The sequence below is a fragment of the Pecten maximus genome, chromosome 5 (genome assembly GCF_902652985.1).
Source record: "Pecten maximus chromosome 5, xPecMax1.1, whole genome shotgun sequence".
NCBI classification, from domain to species: Eukaryota; Metazoa; Mollusca; class Bivalvia; order Pectinida; family Pectinidae; genus Pecten; species Pecten maximus.
The window spans coordinates 21,063,831-21,090,989 of record NC_047019.1 but is presented as its reverse complement, the minus strand read 5'-3'; the positions used below and the strand labels follow the sequence as shown (position 1 = coordinate 21,090,989).

The 27,159-nt window shown below is 34.0% G+C and overlaps 1 protein-coding gene across 4 annotated transcripts; it reads right to left on the bottom strand.

The window, feature by feature from the left end:
• Nucleotides 1-729: 729 nt before the first annotated feature.
• LOC117327478 (TGF-beta-activated kinase 1 and MAP3K7-binding protein 2-like) lies at nucleotides 730-27,028 on the bottom strand. Of its 4 annotated transcripts, XM_033884482.1 has the most exons (9): nucleotides 26,881-27,028; nucleotides 18,221-18,338; nucleotides 16,124-17,801; nucleotides 12,957-13,111; nucleotides 12,301-12,397; nucleotides 11,481-11,594; nucleotides 11,098-11,292; nucleotides 9,174-9,281; nucleotides 730-7,903 (listed from the first exon to the last, which is right to left on the bottom strand). In XM_033884482.1, exons 2-8 carry the CDS (start codon nucleotides 18,320-18,322, stop codon nucleotides 9,205-9,207), a joined length of 2,418 nt encoding a protein of 805 aa, XP_033740373.1. In that variant the 5' UTR covers nucleotides 18,323-18,338; nucleotides 26,881-27,028; the 3' UTR covers nucleotides 730-7,903; nucleotides 9,174-9,204. The 4 variants fall into 4 exon arrangements, with proteins under 4 accessions (XP_033740373.1, XP_033740374.1, XP_033740375.1 ...); XM_033884483.1 differs by lacking the exon at nucleotides 9,174-9,281; XM_033884484.1 differs by lacking the exon at nucleotides 26,881-27,028 and having other exon boundaries at nucleotides 18,214-18,328.
• Between the last annotated feature and the right edge of the window lie 131 nt (nucleotides 27,029-27,159).

Here is a 27,159-nt window from a genome sequence, read left to right as displayed (position 1 = left end):
ATTATTACTGTGTAGACATTTTCAGTGATTAGGGCTGTTTGGCTTCACTTTACTACTCAGAACTTCCATGGAGTCATCAAATGTAGTTGCAGAATTTGGCCAATATACAAACACAGGTAAAGATCCATGGTGTGTGGTTGGATACTTATCCAAGGTGAGTTCGAGTTTCCCAAAGAAGCCAAGCTTATACACCGTCCTGTGCTGTTGTTTTAACCCATCGCCCAAATTTCTCTGTATTAATTGGCCAGCTGCCTCCTGTATGTTCATGATCCGTGACCTAGCGACAATGTAAGAGACCCTAATTCAAAATGACCCTGGCTGTTCGTGGTGCAATAAATGCAGCAAACGAAAAAAACTTCTCCGTGTACCTCTAAAGCTACTAGAAAATAATCCTCCGTATCCAGTAACCACCATATCACATCAGATGCTCACTTTTCGATTCACTTATCAAAGTCTTTTTCTACACTTTTTCACATAAATCAGGAATTATTCAAATTTTCATTTGATTGATGCTATCAAATTTTGCTATCATTTATGAAGGCACTTCCGAACCTATTTTCTGATCACAATAAAATGTACGGTAGTCATCATTCGACTCCAAATCCTGGTGCAAACAAAAAATCTTGATGTTTCTAGTTACTCCAAACTCAAAATATATATCCTAAAATTCAAATCAATGATATGATGAAGTAACTATTTTATCCCAGAGAAAGAAAACGAAAGACTTGATTAAAATAATAACAAATTTTATTTCTTCTTTAATTATTATTCTTATTACTTTACACTGAGTGAATTATTATGCACATAAATGTGCATGTTTGTTTTACAAGCAGGTTTTAATTTTTCTATATACAATATGCAATAAAAGCATACATGCTTGTACAGTTGTATCTTTACAGATAATACATGTACATATATGCGCAAATACATAAAAGCACCAAATTAAAACCATACAAACACACAAGAAACATCCTTGTCCATGTCCGAGCAACTGGGCCTTCCCAGAACAAAACAGGATTTGGTGCACTCGACCTACACATATGGTTGTAGCTAATATATTGATATCTACGTATAAAATTTGCGCCTTAATTAAATTAAATACTTGTTAATAGTTATAACACAGTTTCTGCATATGCTCAATGGTATCACACAATACTTCCGATGAACTCACACTCTGGGATTCATTATCAGTAAAAACTTGTACACTGTGTCAACACTATAGCATACTCTATTACTCTCAAACTCAAATATTCATATACCATAATTCTTTGTTACTTGCAATTAATGTAATATTGCCCACACCTTAAAAGTACAATTTTAAATTGTATGCAATTATCCATATGGATTCCATTTTTTCTTTAATCGTATTGAATTTTTCAACAAATAACAATAAATATTCAGAAACAATAGGACTTTCCTAAGAGAAAGATATTGACCAAAACACATGTACATGATTTACCTTCACTGTAGCCTATAAATAACTAATCCGTGTATATTGATATATCAGACAGATGTATTCTGTGATACCTGGTGAAAGTATACCAGTAGAAGGAATAATTTAATGCATGATCTGTTTGTAATGTCTTGGGCAGTTGTCATGAAGATATTATTTGTTACTAAAAATGGATATTGAACTATGAATGACACAGTTAATGATGGTTCCAGCATATCTTCAGATTTTTTTATTCCAAGATGGCACAATATTTATCATTAATCATTTCAGAGTTAATATTTTCATCAACTTATTTCAGAGTATCTTCACACGTTTACTGCCATGTTCACCTCATTAATATTCATCACGGAATGTCACATGATCATTTAGATCTAGTCAGCTTTAAAACATCAAGAAGGCATACTTTTTGTGGGCAGGAATTAAATCTGACAAAAAGGTTTTTTTTTCATTTTAATGCTTATACTGCAAGTTACTTTAGGAATTCAATATTCCTGTGAAGATTATAGCAATCCAGAAAAAATAAAAATTACTACTTAGCATAAATATTTTCACAGGGATAAAAAAAATTGTGAAAATATGAAGGAACCTATCTTTAAGAACTGAGGACATACGGCCATATTGGACGCCTCTAGGTTAATGAGATCACCTCATTCATAAATATATATATATATATATCACATATAGTTTACTCTTTTAATGACATTGATAGATTGATTTGCAATTTTCACACTCATGCTGATTTTCTTACTAACTCTTTCTTACTTGAAATTTAAGAACAGTATTTTCAGCAGTTATTGGTACATTGGAAAGCTGTAAGAAATGGCTAAAAAATCTTTTTGTTTTTCTTTCCACAAATGATTTATGTATATTAACAATGTCACAATTAAGAGTGAAATATATGCAAACTCAAAAACACAAGCAATTTTCATTCTTTTTAGATAAATAATCTAAATCAAAATACATGTATTCATTATCCAAACACAACTGAAATTCCACACTAATTCTCATATATTGTTAACATGTACAATGTACAAGTTCAAATTCAAAAAACAAAAAAAACTAAACCCAGATTGCTATATCTACATAGCTGTTTCATATTTGTAAATGATATTGTAAAAAGATTTTTTTTTCAATGATGTAACTTTTAAGCCACAAGTATATGGCCACCCATATTATTCACATCATCTTTTTATGACTAGAATATGGTGCCATTTATATTACCAGAAATTCATTAATAAATACAGAAGAAATTAAAACTCAAAATTAATATCATGATTTTATAAGCTGATCATTTTGAGCCTACCTTCAAATAGTCTTTTCCCAATCTCTCTCTTTAAATTTTTTTTTTTACAAGAACATTCAGTTCAACAAACAGAGATGTGTATTGACAATCCTCACTTTAATGACCATTCTTAAATACACTAACATTCAATCTCTAGCATACATCTAGAATGATCTCATTTTCAGCTCAGTGGAATGAGGAGTCAATGAATACCAAGACACTAATATTCAACCACTAGACTGAACTAGCACTCTACATTGCACAAACATTGTAATCTAGCATTTCATCTATGTGAGTATTCATAACACAAATCACCTTCTGTACAGTAAAAGAGATCATTCGTTAGTAATAAAAAAAACTCTTCGTCATCACAAACACCGTACCCTTCAATAACTGGACGTCAAATACAGTACATTTCTGCTACTTATGCCACCAGGGCATACATATATATTATATAATCTACACAGGGTAACTTCTCATGAAAAATATTGATAGACTTTCTATATAGACTTTCTTAAAATTCTCTAAAATATGCTGTAGTCCAAAGTTTAACTTCTAAGCACATTTTTAAGACTCTCATTTGGCAAGACCAGACCATTTCTACTGTTGCACCAAGAAAGCATACCATAGGAAAAGAAAAATTTGCTTATGGAAATAGGCACAATATTTCAGCATTTTTTGCAACTTATTTCATACCTGTAACCTACCAAATGATTAAGAAATTATACAGACAACTCGATTCTAATATTCAGTTAACTAGTTTAATCAATTTCTCTCTTTCATACAATATAGGAACACTATCACAAAAGGCCCCGATTCATTCCTTGGTTTAATGCATTGTCTGAAAGCAGATTCATTTTGTTTTCTGGTTAAATATTTTTTTATAGAAATACTTGGTTTTAAAATATTGATGATGTATCTAAGAAGCTGATTCATATGTCAGAAATATTTCCGGACCAGTTCTGAATGAGATATAGAACCAATTCAACTGATCAGGATAAAATGGTGAGCCAATCCAAATAAAATATGACAATGTCGTAGTAAATGAAATTAACATCAATTAAATGATAAAACATACCATCTGTGTTTAGAGGAAACAAAATTCTGATAAAAAAACTCAAACAATTAAAACGATAAAACATAGACATTAAAACTGTAACTTGTGTAGCATGGAGACAACCGAAGTAAACAAGAAAACAAAAATCTCTGGTAAAATCAAACTAAAGAATAACAAAGAGAAAAACAATGGGTAACAGACAATTCGAGCTGGTCCTAGAGGGCTGTCTCCTATCATCGGGCCAGCTTGATGTGGCCAGTAGGATAGCATGGTTCTAAATCTTGTGTAACTGGTGTCATGTGTATACAGAAGTTATCAAACTCATCTGTAGTACCTTTGGTATGTTGTGACTAGTACAACAGTGTTGTTGTTGTACAACTCCTCCTTATAATTATTATGTGATTATCTATACAATTTTGTATAAAATATAATGTTCAAAACAGTAGTTGCTTTTCTAGTACACTATTGTATGGTAGTACAAAACTATATGTTGTTTGTGTTGTACAACATAGTACCATAGTGTTTGTGTTGTACAACTTTATACAAGGTTGTACAGCAGAGTACCATAGTGTTTGTGTTGTACAACTTCATACATGGTTGTACAACAGAGTACCAGTGTTTGTGTTGTACAACTTTATACATGGTTGTACAACAGAGTACCATAGTGTTTGTGTTGTACACCATTACATAAGGTTGTACAACATAGTACCATATTGTTTGTGTTGTACAACTTTAAAATGTTATACAACACAACAGTGAATAGTACCATATTGTATTGTACAACTACATACATGTACATATACAATGTTGTACAAGTGCAAGTGGTTTTGAGTTGTACAGCTGTATGCTATGTTGTACACTATCCATTATATAAAAAGTAATATATTGTTTACTGTTTAAGTCAAGATACTACATTCTATATCATAGTTACCTGGGTAACTACAGGTGTTGGGCAACAACAAAATGAACATACAAATGATCTTGTACAGCATTTGAGTCTTGCACAACACACTTTGCAGGTTAAATAACAGTATACAAATTGTCATGTTGTATGAAATTATTCTTTAAAGAATGTGAGTCTATACTTGTCATGTCTCCGATCATGGAACACTTAATATTTGGCACAAAATTATGTTACATTTATTACTGTTTTGTAGTATTACATCACGGCTGTCTGCCAGTGAAATGTAGTATAGTATTATATTGTTGATGTCTGTCTGTGAAATGTAGTATTGTATTATATTGTGGATGTCTGTGAAATGGAGTATAGTATTATATTGTGGATGTCTGTCTGTGAAATGTAGTATTGTATTATATTGTGGATGTCTGTGAAATGGAGTATAGTATTATATTGTGGATGTCTGTCTGTGAAATGGAGTATAGTATCATATTGTGGATGTCTGTGAAATGTAGTATAGTATAATATTGTGGATGTCTGTCTGTGAAATGTAGTATAGTATAATATTGTGGATGTCTGTCTGTGAAATGTAGTATAGTATAATATTGTGGATGTCTGTCTGTGAAATGTAGTATAGTATTATATTGTGGATGTCTGTCTGTGAAATGTAGTATTGTATTATATTGTGGATGTCTGTCTGTGAAATGTAGTATTGTATTATATTGTGGATGTCTGTGAAATGTAGTATAGTAGTATATTGTGGATGTCTGTCTGTGAAATGTAGTATTGTATTATATTGTGGATGTCTGTGAAATGTAGTATAGTATTATATTGTGGATGTCTGTCTGTTAAATGTAGTATTGTATTATATTGTGGATGTCTGTGAAATGTAGTATTGTATTATATTGTGGATGTCTGTGAAATGTAGTATTGTATTATATTGTGGATGTCTGTCTGTGAAATGTAGTATAGTATTATATTGTGGATGTCTGTGAAATGTAGTATATTATTATATTGTGGATGTCTGTCTGTGAAATGTAGTATATTATTATATTGTGGAAGTCTGCCTGTGAAATGTAGTACAGTATTATATTGTTGATGTCTGCCAGTGAAATGTAGTACAGTATTATATTGTGGATGTCTGCCTGTGAAATGTAGTATTGTATTATATTGTGGATGTCTGTCTGTGAAATGGAGTATAGTATTATATTGTGGATGTCTGTCTGTGAAATGGAGTATAGTATCATATTGTGGATGTCTGTGAAATGTAGTACAGTATTATATTGTTGATGTCTGTCTGTGAAATGTAGTATAGTATTATATTGTTGATGGATGTCTGTGAAATGTAGTATATTATAGTAAACGTATTATATTACGGTTGTCTACCTGCGAGATGATTATTGTAATATACTAAATTATCCAAATCTTATTTTCACTGTTGAATTCAATTTAATTCAAGCAACCAACAATTGGAACAGAAACTCTACCTAAAATGACCTCATACCCAAACAACTTATAACAGTGTGTTCAGACACTTATTCTGACAAATCAATGGATGAATTTATTAGATCTGAGAGGAGTCTCCAGAGTGATGGTGGTATCTCATTATTATGGATGGTTTTTATATGAGTTGTATACAAATTAGCTAGCAACAATTGATGCAAATCAATATGTCTCCATACCAGATAAAAAAAGTAGTTAATCTGACTTGATTAGAATTTACACAATAAACCTGGCATTAAAAACTGTATATATCAGTATAGATCTATATTTAATGTATGTATTGTTAAATCATCTCAGTGCTACTAATAAACAGTAAAATGAACATTTCTGCGATGTCAATTCATTAACAGCCGATGAAATATGTTGATAAACTTGATGTATGATGAACATTTTACACCAAGTTTTGACAATCGACCCATTATGTTCAGTGCCTTGTCAATGAACTTTGAAGGATGAATTGAGGACAATGAAATTTGAATATCTTTCTGTATCAAATGCAATTCAATGCCAGTATAAAAACATCTGGCCCTCTAGACTCTTTGAAATCAATAAAAAACAAGATTTCAAAAATGCATCTTACCTAAATAAACTTTTCACAAAACTATTTAACTGCGAAAACAATGAACTTGCATAAGAAATTGTATTTAAGACACACATACTATAATTAGTTAATGTCAACACTGAATTTTTGCTATTTAAATTCTTTTCTTGTATTTGTAAAGTGAAATTAATCTTTCGACAAAATAAGACCAATAAAGTATATTTTTGAACTGTCTTTCAAAATGTTGATTTCCTCATTATCTAAGGATATCTTTGTTAAAATTGCTGAAATATAATGTTCATGTTCAACGTGACCATGTTCTCATCAACACCATTAAAGATTACAAGCTTGATCTTTTAAAAGACAAACATATTGATCAAGGAAAACATGTTTTAACTACAATTTGACCTTGAAAACTCAGAAACTTGTTCATGTGACAATGATACCCGGTAATTGCTTTTCAAAAGAAAAAAAATCTGTAAAATTTATCTGAATTATCTGCTGTAGATTTTACTTAATGGAACTGGATTTGAAAATTGAACAACACAATGATGCATTATGTTGGTGATAAACCAAATTTTTTGATTCCAAAAAAAAATATACTGGCTTAATTTACAAATCCATACAGTGTTAAACACAAGAATTTCAAAAGTGATGCTGACAATGCACAGATAGGTACATTTGACTTCCACAAGTCTTGGATGATAGCTCTACATAATTATACAGCAACATTTGTCAACAATGACACAAACAATGGTTCCAGATGTAGTTAGGATTTCCCACAAAATATTACACTTGTCCTTTTTCTCTTTAAGAGTTACTGGAATTTAACCCCACCAGAACTTTCTACTCCATTCTGTGTAGACTTGAAGCCATCCTGCCCTAAATTCAGACCATTACTTTTGTTGATAATCCAGAGTGTGGAGGATGTTACACCAGTAATTTATATCTTTGTTGAAACAAATGTAGAAATTACTGACATCACTTGTCCAATAAAACATGTTTCACATGCATCAGTATAATTTTCTCATCTCTAATTTTGCCTGATTTTCAAAGACCTTATTTGATTTTTTTTTCTTAAACTTTGAAATAGTATATGGCTTGTGGCCTGGAAACAGCACTGGTGGGGGTCAATGGTCAAGTTCCATGCAAGTGAGGATGTGTGGGTCCTGCAAAACAGTGAGAGAAGAAACAAATTGTAAATAAAAATAAACAACACACCATACAAGGCAGGATAATACAGAGTACACCAAGGCACATGTCTGTAGCCAGCAGAACTTCAGGACGAGAAACAGAGGCAAGCTAGGATTATCTTGTAACTTTTGACATCAAAACTTTATCCAAACAGAAACCGAATAAAAAATGGATATGATTTGAAATATGTTTATTAATGTTCTGCTGACTTTTCAGGAGATATGTATCAATAGACTGGTAACTAAGAGATCAAAGCATAAACTGCAGGTGCTTGTCAGCATACACATGAAAAGCAACCCAGAACCAAGGCGTGTAGGTGAACATTGGTGGTGATAGAAATTTCACTGAATACACACAACACGAAAATAATTTGTCGAGAAGCCTAGATTTTATCAATTAAACACAGAATTTTTAAAATGAGTTTCGAAAACACAGACATGTAGAATTGGAAACTTTTACACAAATTTTGAAGTAACATGATGATGACCCAAAATCTAAAAAGACAAAAGTGAATATTTGGTTTTAAAATGAGTCTCTATATACCAATCAACTGATCACATATATAGAAGGCATTCATGTCAGTACAACAAAGTACAACAACATCAAGTCAGGATCATTTGTGACTTACAGGAAATACCACCACATCTACATGTATAATGACGACAGATTTATAATCATGCACTAGTCTTGTAAACAAAGACACCAAACTGTAGTGCAAATCTATTCGAGAACACAGACAGGTTTTCCAAAATCTTCTATCAAAGAACTAAAATGCATACCAGGAATTAGATAAAATATCTATGGTCCCGTTTCATTTGTTAGCATTAACATTGTGAAGTAAAAAAAAAATGCTCATGCTAAAAGTGTTAGAAAGTTACTAAAATGCAAATAAACAAGACTTTAAACCATTAATTAAAAGCAGAGCATAAGCACCAATGCAAGCAGCCACCTAGTGAGTCAGAACGCTATAATACTACCATACAGTAAAACAAGTTTACAACCAATAACTGGAGATGAGATTTCTTAGAACCCTAATCCAAATATAGTTCAAATTCTAAGCAATTTATTTTTTACAAAATTCACTAATGCTTACACAGCTTATAACAGTTAAAATCATGGGGAATTGAAGTCGAGGAGGTATGACAATGATTTGGGTGCCTTTGGTTACATCAAACCCCATTTTACTGTATAAGCAGGCTGGAGTATATATAACATCTGTTTTATTACTGTACCAGGTTTACATACCTTTAACACTTTGAAATCTTAACCAATCAAATTAAACAAGTTCAAAATCATTGCCTGCATCGTTTAACTCATTGTGTCGGCTGTCATCATGATATTCATCAAATAGATCTGGAAATATCAAAACCACTATTTACCATCATGGCATCCCATTAGTCCATTTTCAACATTGTTAAATCACAGATAAAAACTCACCACAAATCTTAGTCATATCTGGAGATAAGCAATATCTGATTGTTGCTTACCTAACCTTTGTAAATACAAGTACAAGTACAGTAATAGCAAATGCTAAGCACTAACATGCCATAACATTTTTAACCATACCCCTATATGTTTTTTTCTGAAATAATCCAAATACCAATATTTTTTTTCTAAAAGTGTGGTAAGTAAAATGTGTATAAGTAAAATGCAAATGAAAGTACAACCACAAATAAAACCAAAGAAATAATAATAGAACAAAAAAAAATTGTTCATGCAGAAACCCATCCTGATAACCACCAGTGCTGTCACAGATATTGTAATGTTTCATTACCTCAGAATAAGTTCACTGATATCGAAGTAAAATAGTGGTCACTCATAGCTCAAATGAAGGCCAATGAAAGTTTCACAAAAGTACCACATTCTAAGATTAGACAACTGCTTGTATTATGTTGAGTCAATGGATCAGCCATTTTGTAATTATAGCCATGAAGCTAAACCTTGTCAAGTGCAAAACAAAGCCAAGAAAATATTATTGTATAGCATCTGATTGAACACATAACTATCTTTAGTCAGATTCTGTCTACACCTGTCTACACCTGTACTGTACCGATCACCTCCTTACTGTTGGACATCACACCTGTCTACACCTGTACTGTACTGATCACCTCCTTACAGTCAGACATCACACCTGTCTACACCTGTACTGTACCGATCACCTCCTTACTGTCAGACATCACACCTGTCTACACCTGTACTGTACCAATCCCCTCCTTACTGTCAGACGTCACACCTGTCTACACCTGTACTGTACCAATCACCTCCTTACTGTCAGACGTCACACCTGTCTACACCTGTACTGTACTGATCACCTCCTTACTGTCAGACATCACACCTGTCTACACCTGTACTGTACCAATCACCTCCTTACTGTCAGACATCACACCTGTCTACACCTGTACTGTACTGATCACCTCCTTACTGTCGGACGTCACACCTGTCTACACCTGTACTGTACTGATCACCTCCTTACTGTCGGACGTCACACCTGTCTACACCTGTACTGTACCGATCACCTCCTTACTGTCATACATCACACCTGTCTACACCTGTACTGTACCAATCACCTCCTTACTGTGGGACGTCACACCTGTCTACACCTATACTTTACTTGAACCCACACTCCAATAAGAAAACTATCAAAAGCTACCAAGGTTCTGATCTATCTATTTGTTTGCAAGTCTTTAGAAAAAGACAGTCACTGACCTTAGTAATGACAATGTTTTAGTCTTATACATCTTCTTACGAAAGGTACAACTAATTACAGTATCTAACTCTTCTGGCATAAACTTCCCACCAAGACAGATGCTCTCTAGCCTAACAAATAACTGAAATCCAAAAAGCCTGGTGGCCTTTTCCTGCCTATAGATCTCATTTTTCTTCAATGCCACATGGTTATCAACTGATCTGTCAAGACCATAACTTTCCTAATGCTTTCAGAACATCTCTTTCTAATGATTAGTCTTGGCACAGTGGAAGTGTAATGGGTGTGGTTACACACACTTCCTATGGGTGTGGCACCAGTCACACATGTCCCTCATGGTGTGGAATGTGTGACACACACCCCAAATTTATGGTATGTAGTAAAGTGGCCTACACTAGGCCTACCTCCATCACTTATCATGGCAGTAGCAAAGTCCTGCAGCCGAGTGGGCATGGCAAACCCTACCTGTGGTGGGCGGTGTGGCATTCATCCGTGGCATCTCACAGCATTCACACTTGTTGAGGGCAGGATGATTGAGAAAAGTACAGGCTGAGCAGTTCCACTGTTCGCCATCGCCATCTAAGTCGCCAGATGTTGTGAGAGGCTGAGGAGGGGGAGGGGGAGGCACATGGTGGATCCTTGGGGGTATAGGCGGGGGCGCTGTAATATGTCAAAGTACTACATTAGACAAAGATCTTAATCATGACTTATTGGGCACATATTCTCTGCAAAATCCTTTACACAACATTCACATGTGTTTAACATTTTAATTTTGTTTAAAATACAGGAAATTAAACCATGAACATTTAAATATAAATAAATGTTCACAGGTTTGTCCAGTCACTTACTTTCACTTGTCGGTGTTGGTGCTGGAGGTCGGGAATAAATAGAACCTCTCTGACCGGGGTTCATGTTCTGGAAAAAATTCTGTTGTTCCAGTGGATCTAACACACCCAAAGGAGCTATAAAAGGAAACATAGAATAGACATTTATTTCTTCATCTTTTTGAATTAAACATACCTTATTCAACCTAATAAGTGCACTGTGCAAAAGGGGATGTCCTTAATAAAACATGTAAAGGGAAAAGTTTCTGTGAAAAACTTGGGTGTAAAAAAATATCGGCTTTTACTTACATACTTTCATGTAGCAAAAACAATCCAGAATATCTGATTTGAAGACTTATGATTACATTGGCAGATCAGTGAGGTAAGGACTTTTTTTTTTTAAATCTTTCAATTAGTACACCAATCATTATTTCCCAAGAAAAGGTGGGGGTGCAACTTATCAGGGCTTATTAGATCGAGCACAGTATTGTAAATTATAATATTGAATACAGTATTGTCAATTACAATATCGATTTCTCCTAGCAGATTGTGATCATCTTTAAGATGAGAGGTTGAATTTAAGATTTTAAAGGCCAGAACATTTTTAAAATTAACTCCAAGCACAAAGCAGATACTTGAACAAAGGACATAAGAACAATGAAGATAACAATGGACCATAATCTGGAATTTTTTAAATGACGAACAATAAGTGAACCATTCCTTGCGAATCATTTTTGGCCCTCTAACCAGTTGACCTAAAAATGATTTCAACCATAAAGCAGTAATTTTTCTTTTTCACTACAGGTACGAAGTAGAAAATTTGCTATTCCATTTGTCCACTCACTTTGTCCATTGTTATACATGTCCACCTCCCGTGTCATCACTTGGATCTCTGCCTGTAACTTCATATTGTGGCCTCGTAGTCTAGCTACATCCTCCAACTAAAACAGTGCAGCAGCATATCACTACACACAACCTATAACCTTAGTGGCTCTCGTCACATCAACATAGAATTAGGTTTAGATTAATAGTATAACATAATGTACTACCCAAAGTTCACTGCCTAATTCAACAAATTGGTAAAGAAACTAATTGTAACACTTTAAAAAAATTGTTTATTTTTTTTACATCTTTTTTCTGTGTTTCATAACTCTACGGACATGACGCTAGTTTATTATAAACGAAATTTGTTAAGTCTCATTATATTCCATTGTTTTGTCTTGTCAGGAGACATAAATGTCTTTTTGAAGATGGGCCTTTGTAAAATACAAGTTTGTAGAAAAATAAATATAATTTTATTGTAAAATGTTTGTATTCTAGATTTTTAATTACTTATTGGTTTACCTATTTGTAGAATTTGTCGCATTGACTAAAGTCAGTGGCATTCTAGATAAGATTACATGTAAAGTAAGCAAAACTACAATAAATCCCAATACAACAGTAACATGAAATGTACGTCATTACTATACTAGGGGTAAAATACATATACCCAACACTCACATGTGGAGAGAAGTTCAGGTTTCTTGTTCTCGTTCGATCCAACATATTTTTTTCCATTTGTGTCACCTCATTGCGAATTTTTGCTAATTTCCTCAGCTCTGACTCCAGGTCTAACTTAAGTTTACTCATTCTCTCCTTTTGGAAAAGAAGTAAAGCTGAAAAAAAAGGAAATATATACAAGTATATTTTTTGAAAAAATATCCATACAAACAGCTAGAAAAAACATTCCATGATTTCTGTAAGCATAAATATTAATAAGAAATATTTCAGGTATACACACTCAGACTAAAAGAAATTATAAAATCCACTTATTTTAGGAAAGTTGATACACAACAGGCTAGTTTTCTGCTGCTTTTCCAAAATGACAGGCTTTAGAAACAAATATTTATATGATTGTGCATTAGAACATTATTTTCAACTCTATAACTGCAATACAATGTAGATGCTGAAATACATCAATAAATGTTTTCAATCTATATTTAGTCTCTGTCCTTTCATAGTTTGTTTTAAATGTTAAGAATTGGATTTAGTCATGATAACTTTGTCATTTCATGTTGAAAGAATTTTACTTTAGAATTCTCACAACCTCAATTATCAGCTTAAATATTTTAACAAAACAATGGAATTCTTCAAAATATATATGTATTTACGAACGACGTTACAATATGAGTATAACATACACAAATACCATTGAGAAATACACTTTGAATTAAATGTATGTCAGAAATGTGATTGGCTTATCTGAGTGATTATGAAATTGAAGCATTTCTGAATGCGCTAAACCTGATTTATGTTGTACAACATGATCTGAACCTGAGTTATACTGTACAACATTACCTAAACCTGAGTAATACTGTACAACATGACCTAAACCTGGGTTATATTGTACAACTTGACCTAAACCTGAGTTATATTGTACAAAATGACCTTAACCTGAGTAATACTGTACAACATGACATAAACCTGAGTTATACTGTACAACATTACCTTAACCTGCTGTATACTGTACAACATATGACCTAAACCTGATTTATATTGTACAACATGATCTAAACCTGAGTTATACTGTACAACATGACCTAAACCTGAGTTATACTGTACAACATGACCTAAACCGGATTTATACTGTACAACATGACCTAAACCTTAGTTATACTGTACAACATGACCTAAACCTGAGTTATACTGTACAACATGACCTAAACCTGATTTATACTGTACAACATGACCTAAACCTGAGTTATATTGTACAACTTGACCTAAACCTGATTTACACTGTACATGATCTAAACCTGAGTTATATTGTACAACATGATCTAAACCTGAGTTATACTGTACAACATGACCTAAACCTGATTTACACTGTACATGATCTAAACCTGAGTTATATTGTACAACATGACCTTTACCTGCATTATATTGTACAACATGATCTAAACCCGAGTTATACTGTACAACATGATCTAAACCCGATTTATACTATTCAATATTGCAACATGACCTAAACCTTAGTTATACTGTACAACATAACCTAAACCTGATTTATATTGTACAACATGATCTAAACCTGAGTTATACTGTACAACATGACCTTTACCTGAGTTATACTGTACAACATGATCTAAACCTGAGTTATACTGTACAACATGATCTAAACCTGATTTATATTGTACAACATGACCTTTACCTGATTTATACTGTACAACATGACCTAAACCTTAGTTATACTGTACAACATGACCTAAACCTGAGTTATACTGTACAACATGACCTTAACCTGCTGTATACTGTACAACATGACCTAAACCTGATTTATATTGTACAACATGATCTAAACCTGAGTTATACTGTACAACATGACCTAAACCTTATTATACTGTACAACATGACCTAAACCTGAGTTATATTGTACAACTTGACCTAAACCTTAGTTATACTGTACATGATCTAAACCTGAGTTATACTGTACAACATGACCTAAACCTGATTTATACTGTACAACATGACCTAAACCTGAGTTATACTGTACAACATGATCTAAACCCGATTTATACTATACAATTTTGCAACATGACCTAAACCTTAGTTATACTGTACAACATAACCTAAACCTGAGTTATACTGTACAACATGACCTAAACCCGAGTTATACTGTACAACATAATCTAAACCTGAGTTATACTGTACAACATGATCTAAACCTGAGTTATACTGTACAACATGATCTAAACCTGATTTATATTGTACAACATGATCTAAACCTGAGTTATATTGTACAACATGACCTAAACCTGATTTATACTGTACAACATGATCTAAACCTGATTTATATTGTACAACATGACCTAAACCTGAGTTATATTGTACAACATGATCTAAACCTGATTTATACTGTACATGATCTAAACCTGATTTATACTGTACATGATCTAAACCTGAGTTGTACTGTACAACAATGACCTAAACCTGAGTTATACTGTACAACATGACCTAAACCTGAGTTATACTGTACAACATGACCTAAACCTGATTTATACTGTACAACATGACCTAAACCTGAGTTATACTGTACAACATGATCTAAACCTGAGTTATACTGTACAACATGACCTAAACCTGATTTATACTGTACAACATGACCTAAACCTTAGGTATACTGTACAACATAACATAAACCTGAGTAATACTGTACAACATGACCTAAACCTGAGTAATACTGTACAACATGACCTAAACCTTAGTTATACTGTACAACATGACCTAAACCTGAGTTATACTGTACAACATGACCTAAACCTGATTTATACTGTACAACATGACCTAAACCTGAGTTATACAGATATACTGATAATTTCACAACAGTAAGTTGAGCATGGGAGACTTCCCCTGTGACCCAATTTGTCTTTGTTGAGGAACACTTATCATTTATTGTTTGCTATTAATTATGTTTAAATAACATGATTGGTAAGAAGTTAGAGCTAATCAATAAGAATAAATGACAAAGAACTCACATTATCTTTAGTTAAAATGAAAGTAGAAATCATACTTCCGGTTTTTAAAACAATCATCAATGTTGACATTTTATAATTGATTGTCGGGAATCAGATGCCTTTTCGAATAGATATCAATTATAATTTCTCGTCGGAACAACACTATGTACAACATACCTGAAATATAATCAGCTTCCTCTTGCACACTACCCGACCTTGGCCTCTGGATTTCCCGCTGAGATGAGGACTCAGAACTCAGACTACTTTGACTAGATGCTGGTGACACTAAAGGCTGGAACGTTGCAAGTGAAATGTGTTGCGATTCCCCAGAATCCATAATTTTTCTATTTATCACATTTTCGGACATGGAAGAGGGATTTCCTACTTGAGGAGGAGGAATTCCTGTTCTGGCGGGAAGGAGAGGGGGTGAAGTGTTTCCTGACATGGGTGGATGTCCAGGCACCCGACAGGTAGTAGGAACTTGAGGATAGTTCATAAATAATGGCCCCACATCAACCCCCTGACTAGAAGAACCATTGCCAGTTGTACCTACCACTTCATTTAAATATAACTGTCCAACATAGGAGCCCGGGTGGCCAACCCCAGTTGGAGGTCCTGCCCTACTGGGAATGTCCCCACCCATATTTCCGTATCGAGAGTTCACATGGGGAGCGTTTATTGATCCCACACTAGACGGTGACTCTAACGGGTATCTATACTGTGAGGGTGATCCACTCTCCTGGTTTGTCATACTGGCAACCTTGATAAACAGGGGTTTGGTGGCATTACTGCCCCCCTGAGGGGTCTGTGGTTGCTGGTGAAGGGAAGGGTTGTAACCACCATGTAGATACGGTTCACTGTGAGAGGCATGCATGCCAGGTGTGGATCCTGAATGATTGTACTGCGCGCCAGCACTGGTACCACTGTTATACAAGGCTCCATGGCCTCCAGGCTTGTTGGCCCCACCAAGGTATATCATGGCCATGGACATTTGCTGACCACTATGAGAACCACTTGAAGTACTAGGTGATCCAACATTCCACTGGCTTTGTTTCGGTTGTGAATGGCCTCCATATTGAGAGGGAAATGATATATGGCTTTGGGAAGTCTTTGCACTCTCGAGGGGCTGGGGACTGACTGGAGGCTTGCGATACGTTTGTCTATCCACTGTGTGTATCCCGGGACTGATGCCACCTCCAGTGTTTAGGTAATTATGACCCTGTGGGGTATATGTGTTGTAGTTGTTCCCAGGCACCGACGACTGTGACCGCCACTTATGTTGCGTGGTATTTGTACTCGGATATGACAACTGATGTTGGTATTGATGTTGATATTGATTAGTCTGGGCACTGTGATTATTGGTGCGCGGGTTCACCTGTATTAACACACGCGGAGGGGGACTGTTGTGTTCACTGCCCGTAGTGGACGACTGCCCCTGCGATGTCTGCACATGTAGCACTTGAATTGGCTGAAGTCTAGAATGGGGTTTATCTACCCTCCCTAATGCCATAGGTGTGGACACTTGTGGGGAACTTGGGGAAAACACATCACAATTAATGTTTGGTATATTGGTGCTCCGGGCACTCGGACTCATATACTGACTAAACTCAGTTGCATCTTGCGGCGGCCGTGAATTTCCTCCTCCATATGGCACTGAGGACACACTTGACACACTGTTTGTACTAGTACTGCTTACTCCACTCGATCCAGAGTCACTTCTTGTTCGTCCTTCAGTTTGTGAAATAGTTAAGTTTTCCATTCTCCTCTGAATGGGATCATAAAATGGCTTTTCAAAAAGATACTGGGGTCCCTCCTGATCTAGTAGTTGGATCACTTTAGCTCTGTCATTCCTGTGCTGGAAATTTGTTTTTTTTTTTCAATTATCACAATGCATTTATGAGTTTGCTTACATGTAATATATTACATTGTCATTACTGTAGTATATACATCAAGAAATGAAAATCTTTATAAACAGAAAAGAATAAAGCAATTTAAGGCAGATTATATATATATATATATATAAATATCAAAGAATATAATGCAATGCTATATTATGTTACAGCCTACCTTTGTTATCTTAACCAATTATGAAACAGTAACCCTGTCAAGAGTTTTTTTTTTCTTTCACGGTTGATGATATTAAATCAACAATAATTCTGATAAAATCTTCAAAGACATTTTTAAAACTTCATAGCTAAAAATGTTAGAAGTTAGTTCAGAAAAAGATGAAGATTAGTGATGAAATAAGCAAAAACTGCCACACTGACCTCTCACCTTGATCATGTGAGTAGTGACGACTCGCTCGGGGACTTCTGGGTACATGTTTCTCAGCTCCTGAAGAAGGACACTGTTTACATCCACATCAGTGGTAGCCATAGTGTGCTGTGGTCACCTGCAGATAACCAGCGTAATTAAACATAACGACTAACAGGTGATAATGATTATTGTGAGGCAAATCAATAAACAGAACAGGAGAGTTATACATCATCTGTGTTGATAGACCTACAGGATTCACTTGTAAAGTCACTAATGTGCTATATTAAAAATTTTGTATTGTAAATAAAATTCCATAATTTCTTTGAAATGCTGCTACATGTATAAGTACTATAACACATGTGAAAACAGGAAGTATTGACTCAGTGAGGTTTTTTTCTGCCACTGCATGATATTCATATTGATTCAGCATACTTTGCAAGGAGAATCTGCCATCGGTGATACATGCAGTTTCAGCTGCTTTAAAGTCAAACTTTAGCACAACATTTATTTTTGCCCTCTTGTTAAGAAGGTGATGGCCACACCATTTCTTATGTTTCTATGCTATGAAAACATCAAGATAAGAATTACCAATAACTATATGTGTCACCTGTCCTGCTTTGTCAACATATTAATTATAAGCATGGATATATTTGAAGAGACTAATTATGAAAATCAATGATTTTCTTCTAAGTCCAGAAATTTGAGGTTTTATCCAAAATACAAAAATAGTAGAAATGTTAGTAAAGCTTATAATGCATTCAGCTATCCATCCTACGATACACATTTAACCAAAGTTTGATTGCTCTAGCTTCTAAAGTTTGTCAGAAACAGCCTAATTATAATATATGCTAGAGCTAAAGGCAACCTTAATGTTGATTTTTTTCCAAAGTCTAGAAATTTCATTTCTTACCCCAAAATGCAGAAATCAATGAAATATTTTTCGTGTATTAGGGCCTACTACCCACGCTTCATTTATGATTGAAGTTTTGTTGGTCTAGCTTTGTCAGAAACAGAGCTAAATTCAAAACTTTTACATCATTGAAGCAGTCACCATCGGAAAAAGCAATATTTATGTGCAACCTTTCCAACATCTGTTGAAGACGACACAAAAAATGGTATTTCAATTACTTTTCAAGCTGATTATAGTTATTGTTCTACCATATATACAGTGTATGTTAATTACAATTTAATTACGGTATGAGAAATCAATACATAAGCAATGTCTCATTTAAATGTATTTATTTATTTTTTAATAAAAATTACTTCAAGAAATATATTGCCAACAGAAATACCACACATTTAACATAATTGAATGAAATTGTTATCTTGTTTCTTCACATACTATTATCGACGAGAGATGAAAATCGGGGTATAATTATAACAGATAAATCACTTAGAAGATCTAACGTCACCAAGTTTAGTTTTACAAGTAAGATGTTTCTGTTCATTTATTTCCTAACACAGGGACGGCAGTCTATAGAATTATAAACCTGAGGCACATTGGAAAACCTAAAAGAACAACTATACAATGGATCAGCTTTTTTTGATTCACAATAGATAAAACAAAATACAAGTGATCAATTACCAGTCTGACGGACACTAACAAGGACAGCTGCAGCGGTAGTGACAGAGAACTCCTTGTTCCTACCCATTATCACTACCTATCCACCGACACAGGTAATCCTAACCAAACTTCCCACCTGGGCCAGGGATCAACAATCAGTTATAGCACATTACATCTACTGCTGTAAATATCTTGAAATTATGATTGACAAATTGTCTGTGAATATCAGCAAAAAATGTTAGATTTTTTTTTTATTTAAAGCAATTAACATTTATATTGTTAGAAATTTATCATTTATTTACATTTTACAGAAATCTTTAAGGAAATCGTGATTGAATTTTATAATACATATGCGTAATATGGACCTCTAACTTGTGACCTATTGCACCAAATCAACAGAGGAAGAAATATCACTAGTCTAGACCTGTTAACCCCTACGTCTCAACAATATCCCCATATATAGACTTACATTAGTTCAGTTTGGTTTTATATTGTATGATGTCCTACCTCAACAGCTATGATCAGGACAGCCTCCCATGTGTATGTGAATGAGCTACCTGAGTGTGGTGAGTGTACATGTGTGACATGTGTGATTGGGAGACTGCGGATATTTTCAGCTATTTGTGATAGACCTCAATGAAGCATACTACTTATTATAAGACATCCTGCAGGACACCCCACCCTGACACATTATACTGACAACAGGTGAACCAGGCAGTCACCATACTCCCAAAATGCTGAGCATTAATATAAGCATGAGTAGCAAGTAGCAACTACAATTTTTTTAAGACTCTGGTTTGTCTTGGCCAGGGGACAACACAAAACCTTCCTCACAAAGCAAACACTCAACTAAAGACAGACATTATAATACAAGGAAAACAATTAGAATGAAGACAACAGATAGGATCCCAAGTTTAAAAGTACCAACATACAGCTATCAGCACTGCCTGTTATTTACCACATGGTTTCCTATAACACACAATGTATCAGATGGCCCGCCCACATATTCACCACACTCCAACATTAGGGTAGGACATTCTAACCGACTTTTAACACAGACAACCAGTCCGGCCATTTAACAAAAGCTGTCCATTATGCCATACACAGTAATATAACATTTCCGTTGGTTAAAACCCCTCCATTACTCCAATCACCAGACTACTTTATATAATTACATCAATATTGCCATGGATTTACCTACAGCCAGCTGAATCCTAAGCTAAATAAATATGTGTACTTTAAATGTCTTCATATCCAATACAAAGAGTGTATCTCAATAGATTACACAGCATTTACAATGACAAAAGAAGTAAATATCATATCAAGTATTAGTTCTTATAAGGAAACTTCTAATTTGGGCTTGAAATACTATTATGTTCTAGCAATATATATCTTGCTGATCACCTATGTACATGTATTTGGGTGAGAAAAAAAACCAGATTACTTAATTTGGTTTGTTTTTGTTAAACGTCCTATTAACAGCCAGGGTCATTTAAGGACGTGCCAGGTTTTGAAGGTGGAGGAAAGCCGGAGTACCCGGAGAAAAACCACCAGCCTACAGTCAGTACCTGGCAACTGCCCCACGGAGGTTTCAAACTTGCAACCCAGTGCACGTGGTGCAGGGCTACTGTTAAAGTGACGGTACACCTTAACCACTCGGCCACCGTGGCCCCATTACTTGATTACTTGAACAGGTCTTATTCTGATAGGGGCATGTTTATGCCCTGCCATATAAAAGCTGTATGAATTTCCAGTTTCACATAAAAACATACTTTGAAAACAAGCCTCTTTATGCATTGTTTGTATAGCGACATGAACATAATATACATGTATACAGAGACAACTTACTGAAACTAATTTATATTCCAAGGCCACTACCTCGTACGCTTCTAAATATAGCCCGAATACTTAATTTCACCGGACAGGATTGCTATGTCAGGACTAGTACAAAATTTCAACATTTACAATATATGGATTATATTTCATAAGTTCACCTAAAAGAATGTATAAACATTTTTGTCCAGATTAGTACTATTCATTGCAATATTTTGCAAATCAGATTTTGGACTTGCTGATCAATAGATTTTTGCCTACTTTTGAATTTTCTTTCTTGCTCAAACTGAAAATAATATTGAAAGAGATCTATGTTTGACAGTGTTGTAATCAGATGGACACATCATAGAAGACATTCTACAAAATACAATATATAGCTAATAATACAACAATTCTATTCTTTTGTATATACAGTATATGATCAACCACGATTTGTGTATTGGTATCAAAGTTTTGAAATTCACAATGGATTCATTTTCTGCCTAAACAAGCATCTTGAAATATATTCAGATATTAACTAAAAATGAATGAATTAATACCATAAAACATAATTACATTGTAAAACTTTAAAAAACTCAAAATTCTTTAAGTCCAGTTCATGTACGAAGATAAAAAGATTTGGTTGAAACATTAATGTCTCATTTGTCCTTGTGTAAAACCATTCCTTATATCAAGATAAAAGATTTGGTTGAATTTTAATTAGTCTCATTTGTCGTTGTGTATGACTTTTTTCTGTTATACCAGTTTTATACCTGTACATAAAGTGACAATGCTGATGACAGTCATTATATTGTGTGTGGTTTTACCAACAGAAACTAGCCAGTTTAGTATTGTGTGTAGACACTTAAGCCACTGTCTGAGCTTTACTTAATCCAGGCATAAATAAGTAGGAGAAATACAACCCAGACAATAAACACCGTGACACTTTACTCTCATGATAAACCAATGTTGTATATGTATATAATATACAATACACACAATGCAAAGGCTGAATGAATATAAACTTTCTTGAAGAACTAGAATTTTGATTTTTGAGATAAAACATTGTAACTAAGTCTGTCCTGTATAATATGTGTACAGGGTATATATAGAACCACCCCATATATACGCAGCTGTAACCGGCTGTAAACTATAAATAGTAATGTGACACGATAGCTATCACGTAGGACACACCTAGGTATCTAAACAACTTAATTGTGTATCCTGCCTATACCATCACTTCATATACATCAAAATTATTTAACTAAACAGTCTTAAGTTGCATTTCATAGTCAATATGAATGACAAAAACAAAATGCACTCTAGATTTACTGTACTAGCAAATTGACAGTGTTAGATACAGTGTAATAACATATAATTCAACAAACTTTGTATCATTATCTTCCTTACTTTATTTATTATATAATATATATGGGAGTAAACCAGGGGCTTGTGAGCATAATTCAACAAATTAATTTAGTAGCACTAATAAGAAAATAGAACATGACAGCATCTTTCCGTTGGTCCTTTTGTTTTTATTCTATATCTTTACAATAAATACAAAATAAGTAACATATTTACTAGGCACATGACCAAATGATATACATGCCTGACATGTTAGGTTCATGGAATTGTACACTGCTGTTAATAAACAAGATTTTTGACAAGTGTGTGCTACGAACTATAAGTTCACTTGCGGTTTACCAGACACATATGTGGCCCAACATTAACCTCTCCATATGTCTGGAACAGACAATCTTCAGCATCCTACCCAGGACAACAATGACACTCACTATTACAGCATCTGCCATCAGTTCTTTTTTGTATTGACAGTGTCAGTCTAGTCTGTTAAATACATCTGTACAACATTTGTACTAGGATTACCAACCAATACCATATAGCTAGTCTATATCGAGTTCATATCAGTACAATTATTGTACTGCTATGAATACTTTGAGAATTTTATCAAAAAGTCTACAAATCTAACTTAGTAACTACATACTTCCTAAAAGTTTGAGAGAAATTAAATAATCAGTAATTTTTCTTCAACTTCAGTTTCAAGTATCAAAAATAGTTAATAATTGATGAAGGACACAGTTCTAACTTCTTTTTTCTTTAATTACTAATTACATTAATATAATGTAGGAATCAATACCTGTATAACATCACTACTTGGTTTCACAGAAGCCAGTCAGTATTTTGATTTATCACATATTGATTTCCTACTCTTACAACAGTGCACGATACACAATAGCTTTGTACAGTTTTCTACGACATTGATCCATTGTTATTATTAAGTCTGATGTCATTTGGAGCTTCTTGTTCTCACAAACAAAATCATGTTTTCCTGACATTTACACCAAAATTTGGAGGGGGAAGGAATTGAAAATTTACTTTCTCTAACAGACCTGGGTTAACTTTCAGGCAAAGCTCTCCTGGTAAATGCTGAGTAACTAAATTGGTATTACGGCATGATGTAATTTTTGGAAAAAAACATTGTCACTAAATTATTGACATTTAATTGATATATATATATCTATATATACAATGACTATAAAATAAACAATAATAAAACATGTTGATGATTTGTGCCAAGTCAACAAAATGTAAATGTCACTAAGGAAATGGCATGTAGCATACAATTAGTAAATACAGTGTCATGTAGTATTGTGGTGTATGCATGATGTCAACACCTTTAACCAAATCTAAATGTTTAATAATAACATATTTTTTTTTCAATTTCAACTGTTTAAAACTTACAATATATATAACCAGTCAAATTTTAAAATCGATCACACTTAAGGTAACTTACCTATAACTGAAACTCAACATAGCAAATATCTGCCTTACATATCAGCTGACCAATAACAACCATCTATTACTACTTAACAGACTGTTTACAAGGTCACTTCACAACAGGGAATAGCCAAGGGGAACTCCCTCTGGCAAATCCATCAAAGATATGTGTATACAAGAGTATGTATAATCCTCATGTAGGTAATTGGTAAGTATTTATCTGTTAGGTTGTTATGCAATCAGAAATAAAAATTACACATAGCACAAAGATAAAATACAATCTTGTGTCAGGACTGAAATCAATCAAAGCCTAACCTTATGGTCAATATTTACTGTTAACACATATATATGTAGCTATAGCCTATAGGCCTGCAGGTTAACCATGCTAAACACAAGGAAATAGGAAGTAGAGAATACAAGTTCTATTCTATAATTAGACACTAATAACTGTTCTATTATTTCCTGAGCTTTTAAATCATTGATCAAAATCAAATATCGTGTCACAATGACATATAGCTATAGTCTGTTGCAAGACCTTATATAATCGCTTTGCACAAGTCATAATTTCATAAAGTTTTTCAACTTTTCAAACTTAATGAGACCAAACCAACAAATCCAACAGATGGTACAAGCTAGTACAGGTTGTGATGTTTGAGATTAGCCTGTTAGGAATGGAGGATGACAGGAAAGAACACATGACCTTCCAGTCAATACAATATCATGACAGCAATATCAGGATTAACCAATGTAGCAAGACAGTACAAAACATGTAGAAGTTATCAAAACTTGCATGCAAACCCTGTGTACCAGGAAGCTCAAACGGCAGTCAAATGGTTAGAGCATCATCTTGAGTTCAGAGGAGACCATTTCAAGTCCTGATCTGGTCATTGCATGTTTACTCTCGTTACATTTGGTGCTATAGGGTCTTGTTGTTTTACCTGTTTTGACTATTTTGAAGAAGGGAAGAATTAACAAAACTTGGTTTGGTTAAACGTTGGTGGCTAGCAGGTGTAACTCAAATAGCAAGTGTTTGCCTAGAGTCTGTAGGTCCCTGCTTCCAGCCAAGGTCTGGTCATTGCATATTACAAATTTCTACAACACCCCCCTGTTTGTAATCACAACGATCTTTATTAGGATCAGAATGTCACTACGTATCTGTCTCTGCTATATATTTTATCTAACCTCACTTATACACACAAAGACCTTTGATTCTGACTGTAGGACTTGCTAGTCATTGCTAGACCTATTAGTGAATTAATTTGACTGAAATTCACAATGTCAGTGATTATATAAAACCTCAATCTGATTAAAATACAGGTCATCATTATACACTTTGTTATGAAGATGTAACAGTGGCTGGTTAGATATAGGGGTCATCTTCAGATGACCTTTCAACCAAGCAAATTGATCGTAGCTAGACTAGCAAAATTTTAAACATCTATGTTGATAGGACATCAAACAACAATAAACCAAACAAACTAGAAAATATCTATAAGACAAATTCCCACTGCCACGGTACCTCTTATTGAATTGGACACTAGAATAGAATACTGTAGTAAAGTTCCCTTGTCCACCTCATTAGAAGTAATTATAAGCTTCAGAATACTTATGATCTAGGAACTTAAAAATGAAATAATATTGGAAATAGGTCTTATGCAAAATGTTTCAAGGTACATGGCATTGTGATTTTAATGTGAGTCATATTGAGACAAAATATTTACACAGACATATTCAAAGTATCATGTGGTCATTATTGATAAAAGAGCTTCCGATTTATGAATGAGTTTACCGGTGAGTATATGTAGGTCATGAGTCATCACTATGTTTGCCAACATAAGTCATGATCACTCATTCGGCTACCTGTGACATAATTTGCATTATCAAATTATGAGTGTGTTTATCTTAAGCTACCCAATTTAAATCTGATTGACACAATGAAGTAGCCGGTGTGAAAAGAAACCTAAACATGTGTCTCAAAGACATAATATGGAAACACCATCGCGTGCAAATTAAAATACACGTATACACTGATCAGCTGATTTGACATAGTCGTTGCCGTAGCAGATATGTATACGTTCTGATGCGCGACTGACAGGGGTAACCCTGCTGTCACAACAAAATATGTTAAATCAAAACATCATAAAATAATCAGGAAAGAAAAAACGAGAATGAAGCCAAACTACACACTATTCAATATTTTCAACATCAGTAATGACGTGTTTGTACAACCTTGACAATGCGACAATGTTTTGATTGTGATGGACAAAACAAAATAAAAAAAACTTTTGAAATGTATTATAAAACAGCATACATCGGATCCATTTTCAAAAGGTGCATTGAGGTAAAACTAAATAAACAGTCATAGACGTGTGTCAAAACAAACATTGGTAAATAATGCCAGTTTCTATTTTGCTAACTTCAGGAACTAAAGAAAAAGTTAACACCTGTCTAGAAGAAACAAGAAACGTACACACGTACGATGTTCATGTATTCAAGAAATATTTACCTATTTAAATGAATCAATGTCTTTAACATCCTCTGGTGTATGAAAAGTGAGCATTGGAGAAGCGAAATTGTCAGGCTTTGCAACTTCAACTAACACAACTTCCCTTTCAGAAAAATATTTGCTATCATGGCGGATGCACATGCGCACTGAATAATTTCCGGGATTCGTTGTTTTTACACCCATTTATTGAAATTAAGAATGAATTATTATTTTATGCCTGTGTAAAAATAAATATTTTATTTACATAAATTAATTTGTACGACTTTTTAGAGAAACGTA